The following is a 17,673-nucleotide window of genomic DNA, read 5'->3' on the forward strand; positions in this document are numbered from 1 at the left end:
AAAAAAAAGTATTTGTATTTTCTGCTAAAAATAAAAGGGTAAAAAGAGCATAGAGAATTGGGGTTATATCACTTTCACTATATAGTATACTAGCAAGGGTATCCAGCGTTGCCGGGCCAAAAAGGCGATCACTCTAATCCTGTTTTTTCTATTTCAATCTTTCTTTCTACTCCAGAAAGACCATGTACCGTACCTCTTATGGTTTTGAAGAGGGATTATAAGAAATTCATGAACTTTCTGTTTCAGCTTTCACAGACTAACACACAGTATTTGTGCGCACTTGTTTACTATTACCGGTAACCTCAAATGACCTCGGAGGTCATCCTCACATAGCATATGTCTGAACTGGAGGTCATGTGAGTCCACGCCGAAAATTGAGCTGCTGGGTCCAGTTGTTTGAGCGTGTGTTACCAGTGACCTCAAGTGACCTCCAACCAGTGACCTCAAATGACCTCAGAGATCAACCTCACATAACCTATGTCCGAAGTGAAGGTCATGGGAGTCTCCACACCAAAAAATTGGGCTGCTGAGTCCAGCTGTTCGAGCGTTTATTACCAGTGACGTCAAATGACCTCAGAGAGCAACATTACAAAGCCTATGTCAACTGGAGGTCATGTGAGTCTTCATGCCAAAATTTGGGCTGCAGAGGTCCCTGGCGTTGCCTGGGCCAAACAAGCGAACACCACAGGTGACCTCACATGACCCAAATCTGAAATCTGACCCCCTAAAAACATCCATGGGTCACCTTGATACAGAATATATATGGGGCTGGGGGTCTCTGGCCTTTGGTTTGGGCGTGATTGAAGGACAAACACTCAAACAAACATACAATCAACGCAGCTCTTTTGTATATATAGAATAGTGAATGTTAACACCTTTCTGTTACGAGCTATCACAGATCTGAAAAAAAAAAAATCATGTGAATTACTTCGTTTTTATTTTTTCTGAATCCGATGTTGCATACACATCATAAGAGTATTAAGACTTGTGAACTAGTTTTTTTCCTTAGCGCTCAAAATACAATATTAATACACAGTGTACCCCTCGATGCCTTTTCCACATTATCCATGTTTCCACCAAATGATTACTAATTGTAGAATGAATGCAACAGTAATGATGCCCTAAGGTTGAGGAGGTCAACTATGTTATGGGGCGGTTTTATATCAATAAAAAAATTTTACTTGCGGGAATCGTTTGGAAAATTAATCAGTCTAATCCTAGTCAAGTAGATGCAGGTGTAGGAGACGGGTGAGGCTCCGACACCAGCAGCCTCTCCACTACAAAGGCCACACTGCCCAGGGTGATGCCCACCAGGAGAAGCAGCAGAGGTCCCTGCATATGGATAATTGACAGACTCCTGAAATTAGTTTGGCTGTGTTCTGTTCCATTCTGTCCCTGCTGTTTTATTTCTTCCCTCTGTTTCATTCGACTTTCACGTGCAGCGGCTTCCAGTGTTTCCTTTTTCCACTGCCCATATAGACCAGCCTGAAAACAGAAAATTGCAGTAGTGAGTCATGGAAGAGCCTAAAATAGACTTCGTTAAGTCCAAATGTAGTAAGTTTTTAAGTAAACCGTTTACGAATCTCTTAACAGTGCTATAACATTTATATTTACCCTTTTGTCTTCTGATGCATTTAACATACTGAATTTATGCACAGTCACCCTACGCATACCGGTACATGCACAGAGTTTAATGACAATGCAGCATGTTAAGAATCTATTTAAGATTCTGTTCTACAACTCTGATAGAGCAAAATCATTAAGTATAATGCATCAGTCAGGGCTGGTCACTCCTCTCTCTAATTCAGACGAAAGGGGCTGGTTGGGCCACAGCTAAGAATGCTGTACTGCTCCCCTGTACTCAGTGTTACCATCACCTCATTTTATCAGCCTGTGTGGACTATTTTGATATATCATTTCGTGGCCATCAATAATGTGGACGCTACTTGTCCCTATGTAGCATACTTTTGAACAGTCAGGCCGCACCATCAGTAATTACGTCATTTTTATTATTAGGAACGTACTCTTCGTCACCAATTTATCCTTTTTATACTCTTTGAGGAAAATGGTACGGTGCATATGAATCATACAAGTACGATAAACAGCTCAGTATTTCGCAAAATCAAAAACTATATTTTGGCGCAATGAAATGAGGGCCAATACCTTTTAATGATCCAAAATTATCTATATTTGATACCATATAATGCATTTGAAAGTAATGTTTGCTTTGTCTCAGGGTGAAAATATAAATAAGCACTTTTTAACCCCTACACCGCGGGCTTGTTTACCAATGACTTGCTTGTCCCGCGGGGTTATTTGGGCTCCGACAGACCCTCAAAAAATATTTGCCAAAAATCAGTTATTAGTCCTAGAATAATAAAATTATATATGCTTATGGCACATACCTTCAGCTTTCTCCTGGAATGATTGTTGAGCCTTCGTCGTTACCATAGGACTTGTGGAGACCTCTGAAGTAGGGTAACGAAGTCTCCACTTTACACTTCCCGACAACCCGTAATATGATTACCACAGCCAGATACAAACACTATAAACACTATTCTACAATTTTCAAGTAGTTTGGGATCCATACTAAAAAAAAAAACACTGTGAAAGCAATGGAAATTACGAGCGCGTCTGATCGTCGCACTTGCGCTAGTTCGCTCTAGGCACTCTGTCATTTATTATTCATAAAACAGCTCACACTTTATATTTCTATTACTATATCACACTTATATATATCTGGAGTCTTTCTCCATAAGTTTCCTTCAGTCGTATTATTTTATTGTCACTGAAGTCATTCAATTTTTCAGTCAGTAAAATACGTAGAGAGCCACGGATTCACTCTCACTGTTATAACATAAATTATTTGTACTCATATTCTTATATTACTAATTACTTACATTACTATTTACATTTCCTATTCTATTTTCAATATTTACCCTGCTATTTTACTTACACTATGTTATTCACTGTCACTTTCAGTAAGATAAAACTATAATACACTGTTCAATCATATGAACTGAACATCCATTGCTTTCACCTGCTATTTACACATTATTTACACATTATTTACACATTATTTCCAAATAATTCTGCTTCCACACTTGCACTGTTAGAACTGCTTCTGGCTGTGATAATCGAAGAAGCAGGTAACACAGAGGGGAACCTGGCACTCAGCGCACTGCCAAGAGGTGCGTTTATGCTCAGGTGTGCAGCGTGTGGTATGCGCACATACCTGACACCTGCGAATCGCAGCCTTCCTTTTCCCTGTGGCAGGCATTAGCTTAAGTCTGTGCCGATCCATATACGCCCTCTGCTCAAGTCGGTCGGGAAGTGTTACTGGATGGCACCTTGGAGTTGCTGCTTGCACCCTACCATATCTTTCCAGCAGCTGCTGGACACAAGTCTTGGCGAACAACCTCAGGGAGAAGGACTTGGGTGGCTTTACCTTCATCTTGTACAGGATGAAGGCGTTCAGCATCGTCATATCTATGAGATGCAGAAAAACTTTCCTGTACCACCTAGTATTCTTCCTGAGGCAGTCGATCTCACCAATCATCATGTCGGACTTGTCCACCAGCCGCATGTTGATATTATAGTCCAACACAGCATCAGGTTTCATCACAGGTTCGCCTGTCCTACGGTCGACCTTCCCACTGTCTCTCATCTCCTCCTTATGTACGGTGGTGAGCATGTGCACGACTCTCTTGTCATGCCACCGTATTGCCAGCATCTTCTCACACTTGCGTAGGTGCACGTCTCCTCACTGCGAGGTTCCCGCCTCTGGGAATTTGGGGAAGTTGGCACGATTACTTTTCACAGTGCTGCAGGAGCCAATGCCGTGCTCAGAAAGGTATTCGGCAAGTTTCGGTGCTGTATAGTAGTTGTCTGTATACAGCACATGATTCCCACCAAAATACTTTTCTAGGAGCACTTTCACTACACAGCCTGAGAAGCCAAGGGGGTGAGTTTTATCGAGATCGACAGTGCTGGCTGAATATATGACGAAGTCAAGGATGTACCCCGTCTTACAGTCGCACAGTACAAAGAACTTGATTCCAAAGCAATGGCGTTTGCATGGAATGTACTGAACAAACCGAAGACGTCCTCTGAACAAAACCAAGGATTCATCAATGACAACCTTCTGAAATGGGTGGAAGAATGACATGAACTTATCCTTCATTCTGCTCAGAATCTCCCGGATCTTCCAGAGTGGGTCGGTTTGAGAAGGTACATCGTTGTCGGCAAAGTGCAGGTTTCCCATGATGTTCCGGAAGCGATCTCTGGCCATGTACTTATTGAAGGTGGGTGAGGGTAGTAAGGGGTCCATGGACCAGTATTCTTCCAACTCATGCTTCTTGGAGTGTGGCATGAGAAGCATGAGGGAAAAGAACACATACAGCTCCTGCACTCCCAGCATGGACCACTGTTGCATCTTGGCTGCACCTGTACCACTAGCAGCACGTTGTGATTCGTACCTGTTGGTCTCATCACATATGTGCTGCATGACTTCGTCATCTAGGAAGGCCAAAAGGTAGTCGACACACTCAGCATTTTCGTCCATAATGAAGGCAGGCTGAGCTCCTGAGGAGCTCTCATCGAAAACAAGATTTTCGGGGACAAAATCTGACCCTTCCGTCCACGCGAAGGCGTCCAGGATTCCCTATCGTGGCGGTGTAGGGCGGGTGGTGGTGGTGGTGGTGGAGGTTGGCTGTGAGGGAGGCTTATCTCTGTCAAGGTCACTCTCACTGACCCTAGGTTGCCGTACAGCACTAGCAGCCCTTACCCTACTAGCTACACTACTTTTCACTCTCCTAGATCTACCTCTACCTCTACGGCCTGCCTTCACTGTTGATGCTGGTGGTGACTCCGATGACAAAGACTCCGGAGATAACTCAGCCGACGATGATGACGAGATGAGTAAAGTGGGGCTTGGGGAACGGGGAGATGAATGCACTCGTGACTCATGGCGGGCTGGGTCACGTGGGGGCATTGTTCTGGGGCTAACACGCCGCCTTTTCACTCCCTTCCCAAATTCTTGTCCTTCCTGCACTAAAGGCTCCTTTCCCTTGGAGCTAGACACTGATTCACTTGTTGAAGCACTCGTTGTCGCTGTTTCTGGCGCAATAACCTCACCCTGCTCATCACACGATTCACCTGAATCGTCATAGTCACTATCCATCATTATCATGGACAATTCTGCAAGTTCTCGTGCCCCTGCAGAGTCACTGAGGCCTTTCCTGCTTGCCTCAACACTTTTCTTTGGAGTAGAGGTCAGGGGGCCCTTTGCAATGGGCGCAGAAGCGGCAGGAATGGCGGGGCGCGAGTGCGACATGTTTTCTCTACAACGGAAGACAAGGAACTAAATGCCGCGGCTTATCTGAGAAGGGAAGGGTTGACAATGACACTTTAGGCTGACTGCTGGTAACTTACAGGCTAATTTTTTATAGGTAGAAAATCTTGGCAATAAATAAAGAAATAGGTAGTTCCAGGTGAATGTAAATGTCAGTTAGGATTCTCCCTTCCTTTCTGATATATATTTTTATTACAGACACCGATTACAAGGCATAAATCAAAGGAGAAATTACCGTGGTAATGTAGCGAATGAATGCACGTGAGGTTTTGTCAGGTGATAATTAGCCAGTTTCTGGAGTATAACACTATCACTTACCTGTTTTTTTTTTTGGTATATATTATTTGGTATAAATATAGGGCATAGGGCTTATTTCAATGGAAGAAATCTGTGGAAAAATCAGGGGGAAATTTCCGTAGCGCAGCGCGGCGTGGGAGGTGAGAGGAGAGGGTAATGGAGGGCAGGTAGGGAGGGGAGTCACGAAGGGGGTAAAATTGCTAAAATGTCAACAATGGATGGGAGTAAACAATGGATGGGAGTACAGATGAGATTTGGAGTGCTGACTAGTGTTGGACATTGGCAGTACTGATAGATGATACAAGCCACCACTTGAGAGCCCGGGATAATTCAAAATAACACAGAATCACAAAAGTGATGCCCTGCGGTATAATCCATTGTGGCCGAGCGTCACGAAAGTGACGCCCCGCGGTTAAGGGGTTAAAAATATGAATGCTGACATATTTTCAAGTTTCATTCAGCAAAAATCTGTAAAACTCTGGCATTTCATCACTGGACGGAGTCTTCTGTGGAACAGATTATCGGTGTTTAATCACTGGACGGAGTCTTCTGTGGAACAGATTATCTCAATTAAGTCATATAGCTTTGGTTCAAGCATGAACCTTACATCACATTACCAGTACAGACTACAAGTAAATGCTAACCACCCTCAAAATTCTTAGTATTCTTTTAGTTTAAAACATTATTTTCATGTTTTGAATTTTTAATAATGATCATTCTTCGGTGCATAGGCCTATATAGGACATGTGATTTATAGAGCCGTCTGATTTATTCGTATGGGATACAGGTATAAATTTCAGTGAATAACATGTCTGGGCTACACTGGTCGTATATGTCACGTCTTCAAGGGCCACCAGCCACGGACTTACAAAACTGTCTATTTACAAACCTGTTTCTGTAAACAGCCACTGGGACAAGATCCGTTAACACTTCTTGTATATCCGTCATTTATTAGTTTATGCTAATAAAATGCCTATATGAAGCAAGATTTCATAGCACCAGTTTCGCTGCTAAGTGATCTTTTTCCAGGCTTTTACTGTGCATTATAAATGCATATTTTAGTCATCAAAGATAATTCTTCACCTGTTCTGTGTCCCAGATATAGTCAACGTATAGACAGATTTTACCAATTTTCGCCTATAAGTTCGCTGGGATAACACAGTATAGGAAATGTTTCTTAAACAGACACAGGAAGAAGGGGGGGGGGTAGGAAGATTTCCAAGGGGAAGTAGTATCTCACAAGATCTTATGACCTACACCTCAGAGGTACCATGAATGAATTTGCCAGGTATTAGTTGTTACTCAATTATTGAGAGGAAAGTACAGAAGAGATTAAGGCTCTCTTCACCCACCTGTGAAACGGGCACAGAAAAAAAAGTACAAATAACCTGGGGGGAAAAGGGTAGGCTGGGAAATTGGAGGAAATATCCAATCTACCACAAAGTCATGCCAGGCATAACTCTGAGCTGCTCTGTCGACTAAGTGTCAACTACCTGTGCTGGTAGACGATTTCAGATACAACAGATCTTTTATGTGGAAAAATTGCCTAACCCCTAAGTGCCACGTTAGTTAATAACCGGATGGCGACTATAACCACAAGTGTTTTTGCGCCACAGTTTGTAGTGGCTGCCACTTGATCTCATCACTAAAGGGTAGGATAGCCTCCCTGCAGCCAAGGCAAGCATACCTCAGTCATCACTGCGACTCTGCCAGGTATAAATGATGCTTTCTTACGTCTCAAATCCGATTCTGTTCCCACCTTATGTGGACCCTTGCATCATCCGCCCTTGCCAACCCTCTTTCCGAGAATACTAGAAATGGGCTCAATGGCAGTGCATAAGGCATGCTTTGGATGCAACTTTGTCTAGTTTATCTAGCAGAGAGTAAGTTGTCACACCGACAGCAACGCTGTAGTCGGTGTCGCAGGGAGACGCATGAACACCTCTCTCGTGCCCAAAATCAGTTCTCTTCCTCACGTTATTACTCATCAGTACAAGGACCTACGGACATAGGGATACTTTCACTTGTAAGAAGAGGAGTTGATGAGTAAAATGGTTGTAAATTCATTTCCCTAAGTCCTATAGTTTCCGAGATATTAAGGTCTGAAAACAAGCAATTTTCAGCAATTTCTGAGAAATTGCCCGGCATGAGGTGAGAACCACATTAGATATACCCAGCGTGTGAATGTTAATGAACCATGTGGAATCGTCACTGGAGGGCTATCAACAACTGATTCTGATGTAGTAACGAGATTGTTATAACAAAAGTAACTTCTTCACCAAGCAGGTTGAGAGGAAAATAACAGAAAAATAGGTCACTTACATATCCACGTTACAATAAGGGTTCCTCTTTACCTGCTTGTTATTTAACTTAATTCTGGTGTTAAAGTTCGATATTCATACTTGTTTATACGACACACTGTTACCATACTCATAAACAGAGCTGGGATGCTACAAACAAGTAATGATTTTTAACGTCCACTTTTAGCAAGAGGAGGCAATGGAGTTTGTGTGTGTGTGTGTGTGTGTGTGTGTGTGTGTCTTCCCGAAATATCTCTAAAAGCTGTGGAAGAACTTTCACAAAACCATGACGAAACAGCAATTATGTGAATGGGCAAAAGTGATTAACTTATGCTCAGGATTTGATCAAAGGTGACCGAATGCCGGCCGCCATACATCAATTTACATTTTGACCAATATGTCAGCAATGGATATAGTTTCTTAAAATTTCGTTTTAGGTAGCTTGTACCTTAGCCAAGTTATTTTGCCAGTGATAAGCATTCTGCCCCCGAATGCTGTTGTTTTTCATTTCATTAAGAGTCTGAACAGACTTCACAACGTGATTTTTTTCCTAGCTTAACCCAGTAGAGAAGACTATCACCCTGACGTGACGGTCCTTCGCACTTTCAAAACATAAATAAGGTGGGAACTCCAGGTTGGGTCATATGAGCTTTGGGACTGACCTATCAACGAATGGTAGTATGTTAAGAACCTTCCCAACAAAATCCCACATGCAGCAACTCAGGGTTTGGGAGAGTTAAGTGCAGTGGCAGCGTATTTAACCCAGCTTTCACGGTATTCTTTAGAATGGCAAGTAGTGTAGTGTAGGGACCCAGTTTATGTCAACGTTTCACCAAGACTGGCTTCTTCAGGAGTGGCATACGGTGTTTACTCTCAGCAACTTAAGTAGGTCTCACAGCTCCAAGATCCCTTGAACAACCAGAACAAACTACCCTACTTTATTGTTGACAGATTGTTCAAGAGCATGACGTCACTATCTTGGAGCTGTGAGGCTTTCTTTAGTCGCTGAGTGTAAACATTGTATGTCATTCCTGAAGAAGCAAGTCTTGGGGAAATGTTGAAATAAACTGGGTCCCTACTGTGCACTTTGTATCATCCTCATCGGAGTTGTTGCAATCTATGCTGACTTCACCATATTCTTTAGAAGCTGCAGCAAAATCCTCTTATCATTTGATTGAAGATAACCAGCCATGCATCGTCCAGTAGTAATTGTTCAGCAGTGGAACTGTTAATGTCTCTGGACAAAGTGGAACTTCAACTGCTCCTGCCTGAGTTCCACCTTCTGTGTTTGCCTTCAGGAGCCTACGGTGTGAGACAAGACTCCTCCTGCTCTGATATGATATAGAGTTCTCCACTCATCAGCTCTTATGGGCCGTGGTTCTCGTGGTGGCCGTGCTCTCCTGTCCGGTACTGAACTTCCATTTACTTCTTTTTCTGTTTGGTCTCTCCTTCAGGCTGAAGCTGTTCAATTACATCTAGGGAGGAGTTACATATTGTTTTCTTTATTTACCTCTCTCCCCTTCACACCCCTCTGTGCCTTGATCACTTTATTCATCTTCCTATGCCATTTGTTCTTCCAGGTGAAGCAAATAGGCGTCATGCTTTGTGGGGTGAAACTATATGTACCACCTGTTGTGATCTGGCATCTTTGGTTGAGGATTTGGACCTAGTTCCTCTTAGCACTAAAGACCTGACACATTTCATGTACAAACTGGTATTCTATCTGTTATTGATCTTACACTGGTCTCCCGTTGTTCTCCACTTAACTTTCCATGTGAGATTTTGCCTGATGTGCATAGTATTGATCTTTACTCTACTGTGGTAAAAACATGCAACTATGTGCTGTGAAGCGTGTCTCTCGCTAGTGTTTGGGTATGACTGATTGGGAAGAGTTTGGAGAACACTGAAGTCTTGACTGTAATGTTCCCAACTTTCAGTGTTGATGATGCACAACAGTATTCCACATCTAGCGTTTATCAGGTTGGCCTTTTTTTTCTATTCAACGAACGTCTCTAAACTTGTGCAGGAGACCTGTGCCTTGGCGGGATAAGGGGTGTGCTTCAGCTAAGTGTCCACAAAAATGCTTGTAGAAAATTTAGGAAGAATTAATATGTCTTCTTTTAAATTCAGTTTAAGAAAGCCCGTGAAAGTTATAAGTGGGTTCTGAAGAACTAATGTGACACCTCGTGGAGAACCTGTGTTTTGCCTGTTACCGCATCCATTGCATTACAACTTGTCTGTAAGGCGATGATAATAACAGGTAAGTATTCGCCTTTTCCTTCCCCGGTACTTTAAATTCAGGGATATTCTGTATCCAATTCCTTTGAAGTAGCTTCAGCTCTGGTGGAATACATTTACAATATTTTTTGTTCATATCCCTCCAAGCCATTTAGCTTATTCCAGTGTCAAAAGAAAAGGTCAGGTATTTCATTGCTGTAGACTGAATGGGAACCTTATGGTTTCCTTGCCGTCTGTGAACTGCAAGCTACTCTCCAGCAGTAATAGCGACTACTCCCGGACCTAGTGACATTCCTTATGCTATGATTTGCCAATTGCTATACGATTGTCTTTTGTTTTTATTAAAATTTTACAATGGTATAAGGGATGAAGATAAAGTATCCACTAATTGGATGGGCATAGTTATTCCATTTCCTAAGCCACATAAAAATTATACTGATGTGACAAACTATAGTCCCATTTGTTTGCCATCGTGTGTATGCAAACTGAGAAGATCGTTAGCATGAGGCTAGTTCAGCATCTAAAGAAGAGGTTTCTTCTCTCCATCGCAAAGTGGGTTTCATAAGATGAGATGTACATTGTATTACCTAATCAGATTTAGGTCAGCAGCCTGTGAGGCTTTTCCATTTGGACAACATGTTGTAGCTTTGTTTGCTGACCAGGAAAAGGCATATGATACGGCATGGCACCATGGTATTCTGAATCAACTTCATAGTTTGTGGCTGCTCGGCCACCTACCAGTACCATTGTGTCTAAATGACTTTTTGTTGAATTGAAGGTTTCATGTCTGTGTGATTCCCACACTCTGTCCTACAAGTTAGTTGTTCCACAAAGGATTGTGTTAAGTGTTCCTTAGTTTTTGCCATCACTGGCATACTTGACTCCCTGCCAAAGAGGGTGTCCTCTTCCCCCTTTGTGGATGACCTTGTAATATAGTTTGCTGTCTCCCAGCTGTGTGCTGTGGAGGGGAAGATGCAGCTGGTGCTGTAAAGGGTTGCTAGCTGGGCAGACTGGAGAGATTTCTGGTTTTCTCCAGGCAAGAGTGTAGCTATCCACTTTTATAGATTAAATGGGTTGAGGCCTGCTACAGAGCTTGGAGAAGACCAAGTTTCTTGGCATAACGTTTGACTGTCATGTTACTTGAGCTTTACACATAAACTTCTAAGAGTGTCTTGCATGGAAGCAATGAATTTGTAGAAGGTACTATCTCGGTATCTCATCTTCATCAGGCGCAGGTCAGAAAACACTCCGACACCTGTATCAAGCCTTAGTGGAATCTAAGTTTGTCCATGATTGCGAGGTGTACGCTTCCTCTATTGTACCGGGGCTTAGTGTTCTCAGTCCAGTGCAGTTTTGCATCTTGGTGCTGGTGCTTTCAGATCCTACCCACTTCCTAACGTGTGAAGGCTGGTGTTCCTTTTTTCTACAGCACGATTCGGTAATAATTCGTTGCTGGACCTGTGTTAGGCATATTCCAGACTCATTTACTGCTATTTGTTTATAATGGCAGTCATTTTTTTTTTTAGTATCTTTTTCTCGTCCTAGCACTCCACATTCCTTTAGGTACAGGGTCAGTGAGATTATAGAGGATTTAGGTCTCTCTGCATAGCCTGTCTGCCCGACTTTTCTACAAAGAATTGCACCATGCTATCTTCCCGAGGTGCAGGTGGGCAGGGATTTTTAGGATACGAAATCTTCTCTCTTTTGTCTAGCGCTTCATCAGCCATCAGCTATTTTTGAAACATTTGTCCATTCACAGAGGCACCCTTCCTGTATATAAAGATGGTTCATAGTCACACGCACTTACTGTTTCTCATCCTCGCACTCCACATTCCTTTTCCTACAGGGTCAGCCAGTTTATGGGAGATTTAGGTTTCTCTGCAGTATGTCTGCCCTGTCCGACTCCCAGAAATAGCTCCATGGTGCCTTCCTGAGGTGCAGGCGTGCAGGGATTCTAAGGTTACTAAGTCTTCTGCCTCTTGTCTTGCTCTCCATCGCTATTTAGGAACATTCGTCCATTCACAGCAGAACCGTCCTTTTATATACAGATGGTTCAGAGTCAGACACTGGTGTCAGGTCTGGGTGAAATTTTCCATTTTGTTGGTGTAGGAATTCTTCTAAATTCCACTACTTTTACTGCAGACTTTGCATCTGATCTTAACAGATGAGGAGGTTTCTTTTATAGTTTTTAGTGATTCTCAGTGCGTGCATTCAAGCAGTAAGTCTTTCATTTCAGCTCATCCCCTGTCCTTGTCTTTCACGAGTAGCATTTCCTGATTAAGAGAAGAAGCAAACTAGTCCGATTTTGTTCGATTCATGTGCATGTCGGTGTGCAGGGCAATGATATGGCAAATACATAAGCAAAATCTGCTTCTCGATGACCCCCGGCAACTAACAACTACCCCCTTCCTCTTCCCGATATGACACTATACTTGAAGTATTAGATTCTTCTTTGTTGGCAATGACTGTGGGAAGCTGTTGTTAATAATAAATTAAGGGATGTTTTTCAGAGGGTACTAGTGCCGAGAGTTCTCCCCTCCACATCTTAGCGCTTGGAGGAGGCTGTTGCCCAGCAACGCACTGGGCACTCATGGCTTAGTCATGAGTTCCTATTGTGTGGTGGGACTCAACCGTATTGTGATGATTGCTTTGTTCCCCTTACTGTCCGTCACATGCTAGTCCTGTATCCGAGTCTGGGGGACCTGTGGTGAAGGTTTCTCCATGGGCACAGCAGGACGGATGGTGCCTACTCTCTGTCCTTCATACTTGGAGGAGCCCCTGGCTATCTGTTATTTTTTTCTTAAGAATGTGAACTTATTACACTTTTATAGATGATAGATAATTAACTTGCATTGTTGCCATTTTTTCCCCTTGATATAGGTATTGATTTTGTTTGAGTACACAGGTTTTAATGTTTATTCGGCATCACATATATAATCGATATAACTCATCGAAGACTTGGCATTAGTGATGACTCGTTTACTACGAGGGATTTATCCGCAACTGGGTAAAAGTGCTTGGAGGTTGCAAAAATAGAATATGTAAGACATCATCCTTGTGAAATTAACAACTTCTTTACTACAATAACATCTTTAAAATTATTGCTATCTGCAATCATTATTACTCAGGTAAGGAGTGATATCGTGTAAAAAACATATTAAAATTAAGTTCTCTTACCCACCTGCGATATAATCCTCAGACATTTATCAATCTGTGGTGTGTAGGGGGCATCATGAGGCACTGGCCAGGCTAAGGAAAGCTGTAGCAAGTTTTCCTTGCCTATATACAAGGGGGAAGTGCCATCTAGTTTAGCAAAGTTCCGGGATATTATCAGCCGCATGATCAGAGGGGCACCGATATGAGCACTTCTGAAAAAAAAAAAACACAAAAGTAGTAACATGTAATAATTCACCCAGACGCTTTCCCCACCTAGAAACAGCATTAAGTAGGATATATAAGGGCGGAATATTCGATACTGGGAGAATAATGGATAGCATGGCCAATAGAATGGGCCACATAATCATTCATACACCATTCATTCCTCTGGAATCCTGGCGCCTCGTCACACGCCAAACCATCTACACGTTTTTGCTCCTTCAGATTCAGGTGCAAAACTGTATTCCAGCTGACTCTTTAAAAATATATATATATATATATATACATATATCTATATATATATATCTATATATATAGATATTTATATATATATATATATATATATATAGATAGATAGATAGATAGATATATATATATATATATAGATATATATATATATATACATATATATAGATATATATATATATATAGATATATATACATATATATATATAAATAAACAACTTTATGTCGTACATGTTAATAACCCATTCCTGTGAGTATGGAGATAAATAATGGTTCATGGAGGTTCACACTAGGAAATATTTTTTCAGCTGAGAGAAATATGGACGAGGAAAGGGTTAAAGAAAGGCTGTCCAACATCTCACTTTTCTTTTTAAATTCTTCCTTTTCAAAGTCTCTCATAATTCCTTTACTTGGAGGACACATTTCCTCTTTAGTTCTACATAAAGTCAGATCACTGTATTCAGCCTGATAAGGAGGAATTATTGAAACCTGTATCTGGCTTTTCATCCTCGAAAGGTCTTCAATATAATCGTGTGGGGATAATAATATGATAACATAAGACAGACAGTTAACAGATGTAGTATGAAAACCAACCTGAACTGTGGCGATTTAGTCAGCGGTTTCTTAGTTTAGAAGTTTCTATCACTATACCACTGAATATTTTAGTGCAAAGGGGAAAAATCCATTGCAAAAGCATTGTAGTTTGTCTCTAATATCTGACAGTAATGCTAGACAGTACTCTAAGTTCACTCTGAGTGACATCTAACAGACTTAGTTCATATAACAGAGGCCACTGTTCAAACAGCCATTGTGGCCCGTATTAATGTTGGCTAAGGGAGCTTCTTTACATGTTTTCTTAAGCGATTTAATACGCTTATTACACCTTACTGTTATACTCCGTGTTATATTAATCTTTCAAACATCGCCGTACTCTGCATAAATTACGTAAGAACGTATATTAATCAGCCACATCCAAAAGTAAATCGCTACGGATGAGGTGCTAGGGAGCCTTCTTACCCAACCTGAATACGCGTCTGTATCTAAAAGAGATGCATTGCTTTGGGCAAAAGACTAAACCTAAAACAAGTACGTTTTCACCATGCTGGAGAATCACTGCAGTGTGTTTACCTGCATTTTTTTTAAACTCTCGAAGGAGTATGTTAAAGTTTCAGCGATTCAGACTCACAAGGAATAATCCATTTATAATATATATACTGTGAAACTACAAATGTACAGAAAAAAAATCTTCATAACTTTTGCATAATTATAGTTATAAATTTGTGTTCCTCTAGCTTTATTTGTTCTTAAACTATTGCCATGACTCTTCGTGAGGTAATAACTACTGAACAAATTATCACCATACAGAATTATAGTTTGTCTTCTCCGGATAATAAGTAATTGTTTTAAGTAATTACATCACATGGAAGTCACTGCTATAAATGGTCGAGAATAAATACAGTCGACAAAAGCACTAGCGAGACCCCTACGTTCTACTGTTACCTTCAGTCCGGTGACATTTGACTTTTCATCCATGCTGTCTCCAAGCAATGTCATTCAGGTCTGGAGAGATTTTTCAAACGAGCGAGGACGGATCGGTCATCCATTTACCCCTTCATGACAAGAGATCTGCCTAAAGCTGAATAATGTCGTCTGAGGAAACATGAATAAAGGACACAAAAGCATTCGCCTGCCAGAATATGTCGTTGGATACCTAGGAACAAATTACTGTACCTACATAATAATTCTGAAGATAATTCACGAAGCTCTACGGAATTCACTCATCGCGCTTCGCAAAAAAGCCCGTTCATATTAAAAAACATATGGCGGCTGACATTCGGACATCACTGATCAAATCCACACTGTAAGTACAGTAATAGGCGTCTGCACATCCACATAGGTCTGGTGAAAATTCGTCCACATAGTTTCGAGACGTTGAGACCAGATACACATACAGACACACAGACAGACTCATAGACACTGGCAAAAATATTATTGCTCCACCTTGCTAAAGGCGGACGATAATGAGGCTTAAGAAACGGACCCTGGGTGATAATTATCGTTATCTATCGGTGGCCGAGTCGGTAGAAACGTGCTCTCATATCCCATTGGATGCGCGTTCAAATCCCTGCTGGGGCGGGAACAGTTTATGGATTTGAATTTCGTTAAAAAGCAGACTTTACCGACTTGCTATCAGACCCACTAACATGTCGAAACGACAACCTCGCTGATACCAGTACACTGGTCCTGTGTGAGACAGTCTTAGCATGTTTTATATATGGATGGCGGATGTTAGCGCCAAAGTGGTGACCTGTGAAGGTGTATGGTACAGTATGTAGAGGGAATGCTGGGCTTCAAGGAATGGGATCTGGTGCTTGCACCGAAATTCGGACACATTTTTAAAAATCATGATATTAAATTATGTTAATTTAAACCGTAACGTATGACAATGTATAATATGCGGTATGTAAAGTAGAACAAAAAATACTCATAAATAATTGATAATGCCGATACATTTTTCTTTTCTTTTTCATTTTCTTATATACAGTACAATAGTTACTTTCTTCTACAGCAAATGTATATGAATAAGATTAACATACATAAAAGATAAAAATTTTCATGCAAGCATCCCAGTAACTTTAATTATATGTCAGTCAACATATCTCCGAAATACCAAAAAATTATATAACAAGTCATCACCCATTCCCCTGCCAAAATCTTCAGACCATAATATTACAAATGACTCACGTGGTAAAGCGAATATCCTTACAGTACATCCGCAAGAATTGCAACGTTACAAGAAGTCAGCTATAACATCCCAGTACCAAAACTTGTCTTCCCCGAAATTGCTCCACTTAAAATACAGACTAGATACATACAATCCATCCTAGACAATTTAACAACCAACAAAGCTCCAAGCCCAGATCGAATTCCTCCAATTGTTTTGGAAAAGTGCTCCCCAGAACTTGCTTATGTTCTAGCTAAATTATTTAGGCTATCCGTACGTACTGCATTACCTAATTTTGGAAAGAAGCCAATACCAACCCAGTTCTGAAAAATGGAAGTTCCTCTGACCTCTCCGATTAAAGTCAAATAACAATCACGTCTTCTCTTGGTAAAGTATTTGAATTTGCAGAGAATAAGTAATTAATTAAACATATTGAATTCAACAACTTAATTAGTGATAGACAGTATGATTTTCGCCACGAAAGATCCACTATTGATATACTCAATCTCCTGACTCACACCATCCATCAATCATTTGACAAACATGGAGAAACTGATGCAGTAGTGTTTGATATTTCTAAAGCTTTTTTGACAGAGTGTGGCACCATTCTCTGCCGTTTAAACCCGCTTGCGATGGAATAACATCTTTTGTTCCTCTGATTTCCTCACATCTCAGTGACAGAAATATAAGTGTAGGAGTAGATGACGTACGAGTATATTCAAATATCCCCCAGTGACAAACGGCGTGCGACAAGGAACAGTTCTGGCTTGAACCCTATTCGTAATTCAAGTTAATGACGTCTTATCTGTCACTCATAATAAATTTATTCATACGTAGATGACTCAATACTTCACAGTTCATTCACACTTAAACATCCATTCACAAAGTTTAATATCTCTCACAACTAAGTACAGCCATCTCCATGACTTATCTAGGATCACTGAATGGGGACATAATAGCCTTGTCTCATTTAATGCTAGTAAAACCAAATATATACAGTTTACTAATTGACAAATATTGCCTGATTCTTATATTATCTTCAATGCTACTAACATTCCAATCTTCGAGAGTATTGAAATTCTCGGTGTTTCACTTAACAATGCCCTTACCTGGACCTCTCATGTCATATCATTTGCTAA

The 17,673-nt window shown here is 41.1% G+C and overlaps 1 protein-coding gene across 1 annotated transcript in view; it reads right to left on the minus strand.

The window, feature by feature from the left end:
- Nucleotides 1-1,221: 1,221 nt before the first annotated feature.
- The window catches only part of LOC145395789 (glutamate receptor ionotropic, delta-1-like), a 39,738-nt gene continuing 23,286 nt past the window's right edge, over nt 1,222-17,673 (minus strand). Inside the window, exons 9-10 of the mRNA XM_080269326.1 lie at nt 13,370-13,556; nt 1,222-1,332 (exon numbers count right to left, since the gene is read on the minus strand). Of these exons, the coding sequence (XP_080125452.1) occupies nt 1,222-1,332; nt 13,370-13,556 (298 nt within the window). The remainder of the gene's footprint in view (nt 1,333-13,369; nt 13,557-17,673) is intronic.

Source organism: Coenobita brevimanus, chromosome 33 (genome assembly GCF_032717465.1).
Source record: "Coenobita brevimanus isolate Jiangsu-jjx chromosome 33, ASM3271746v2, whole genome shotgun sequence".
Classification (NCBI taxonomy): domain Eukaryota; kingdom Metazoa; phylum Arthropoda; class Malacostraca; order Decapoda; family Coenobitidae; genus Coenobita; species Coenobita brevimanus.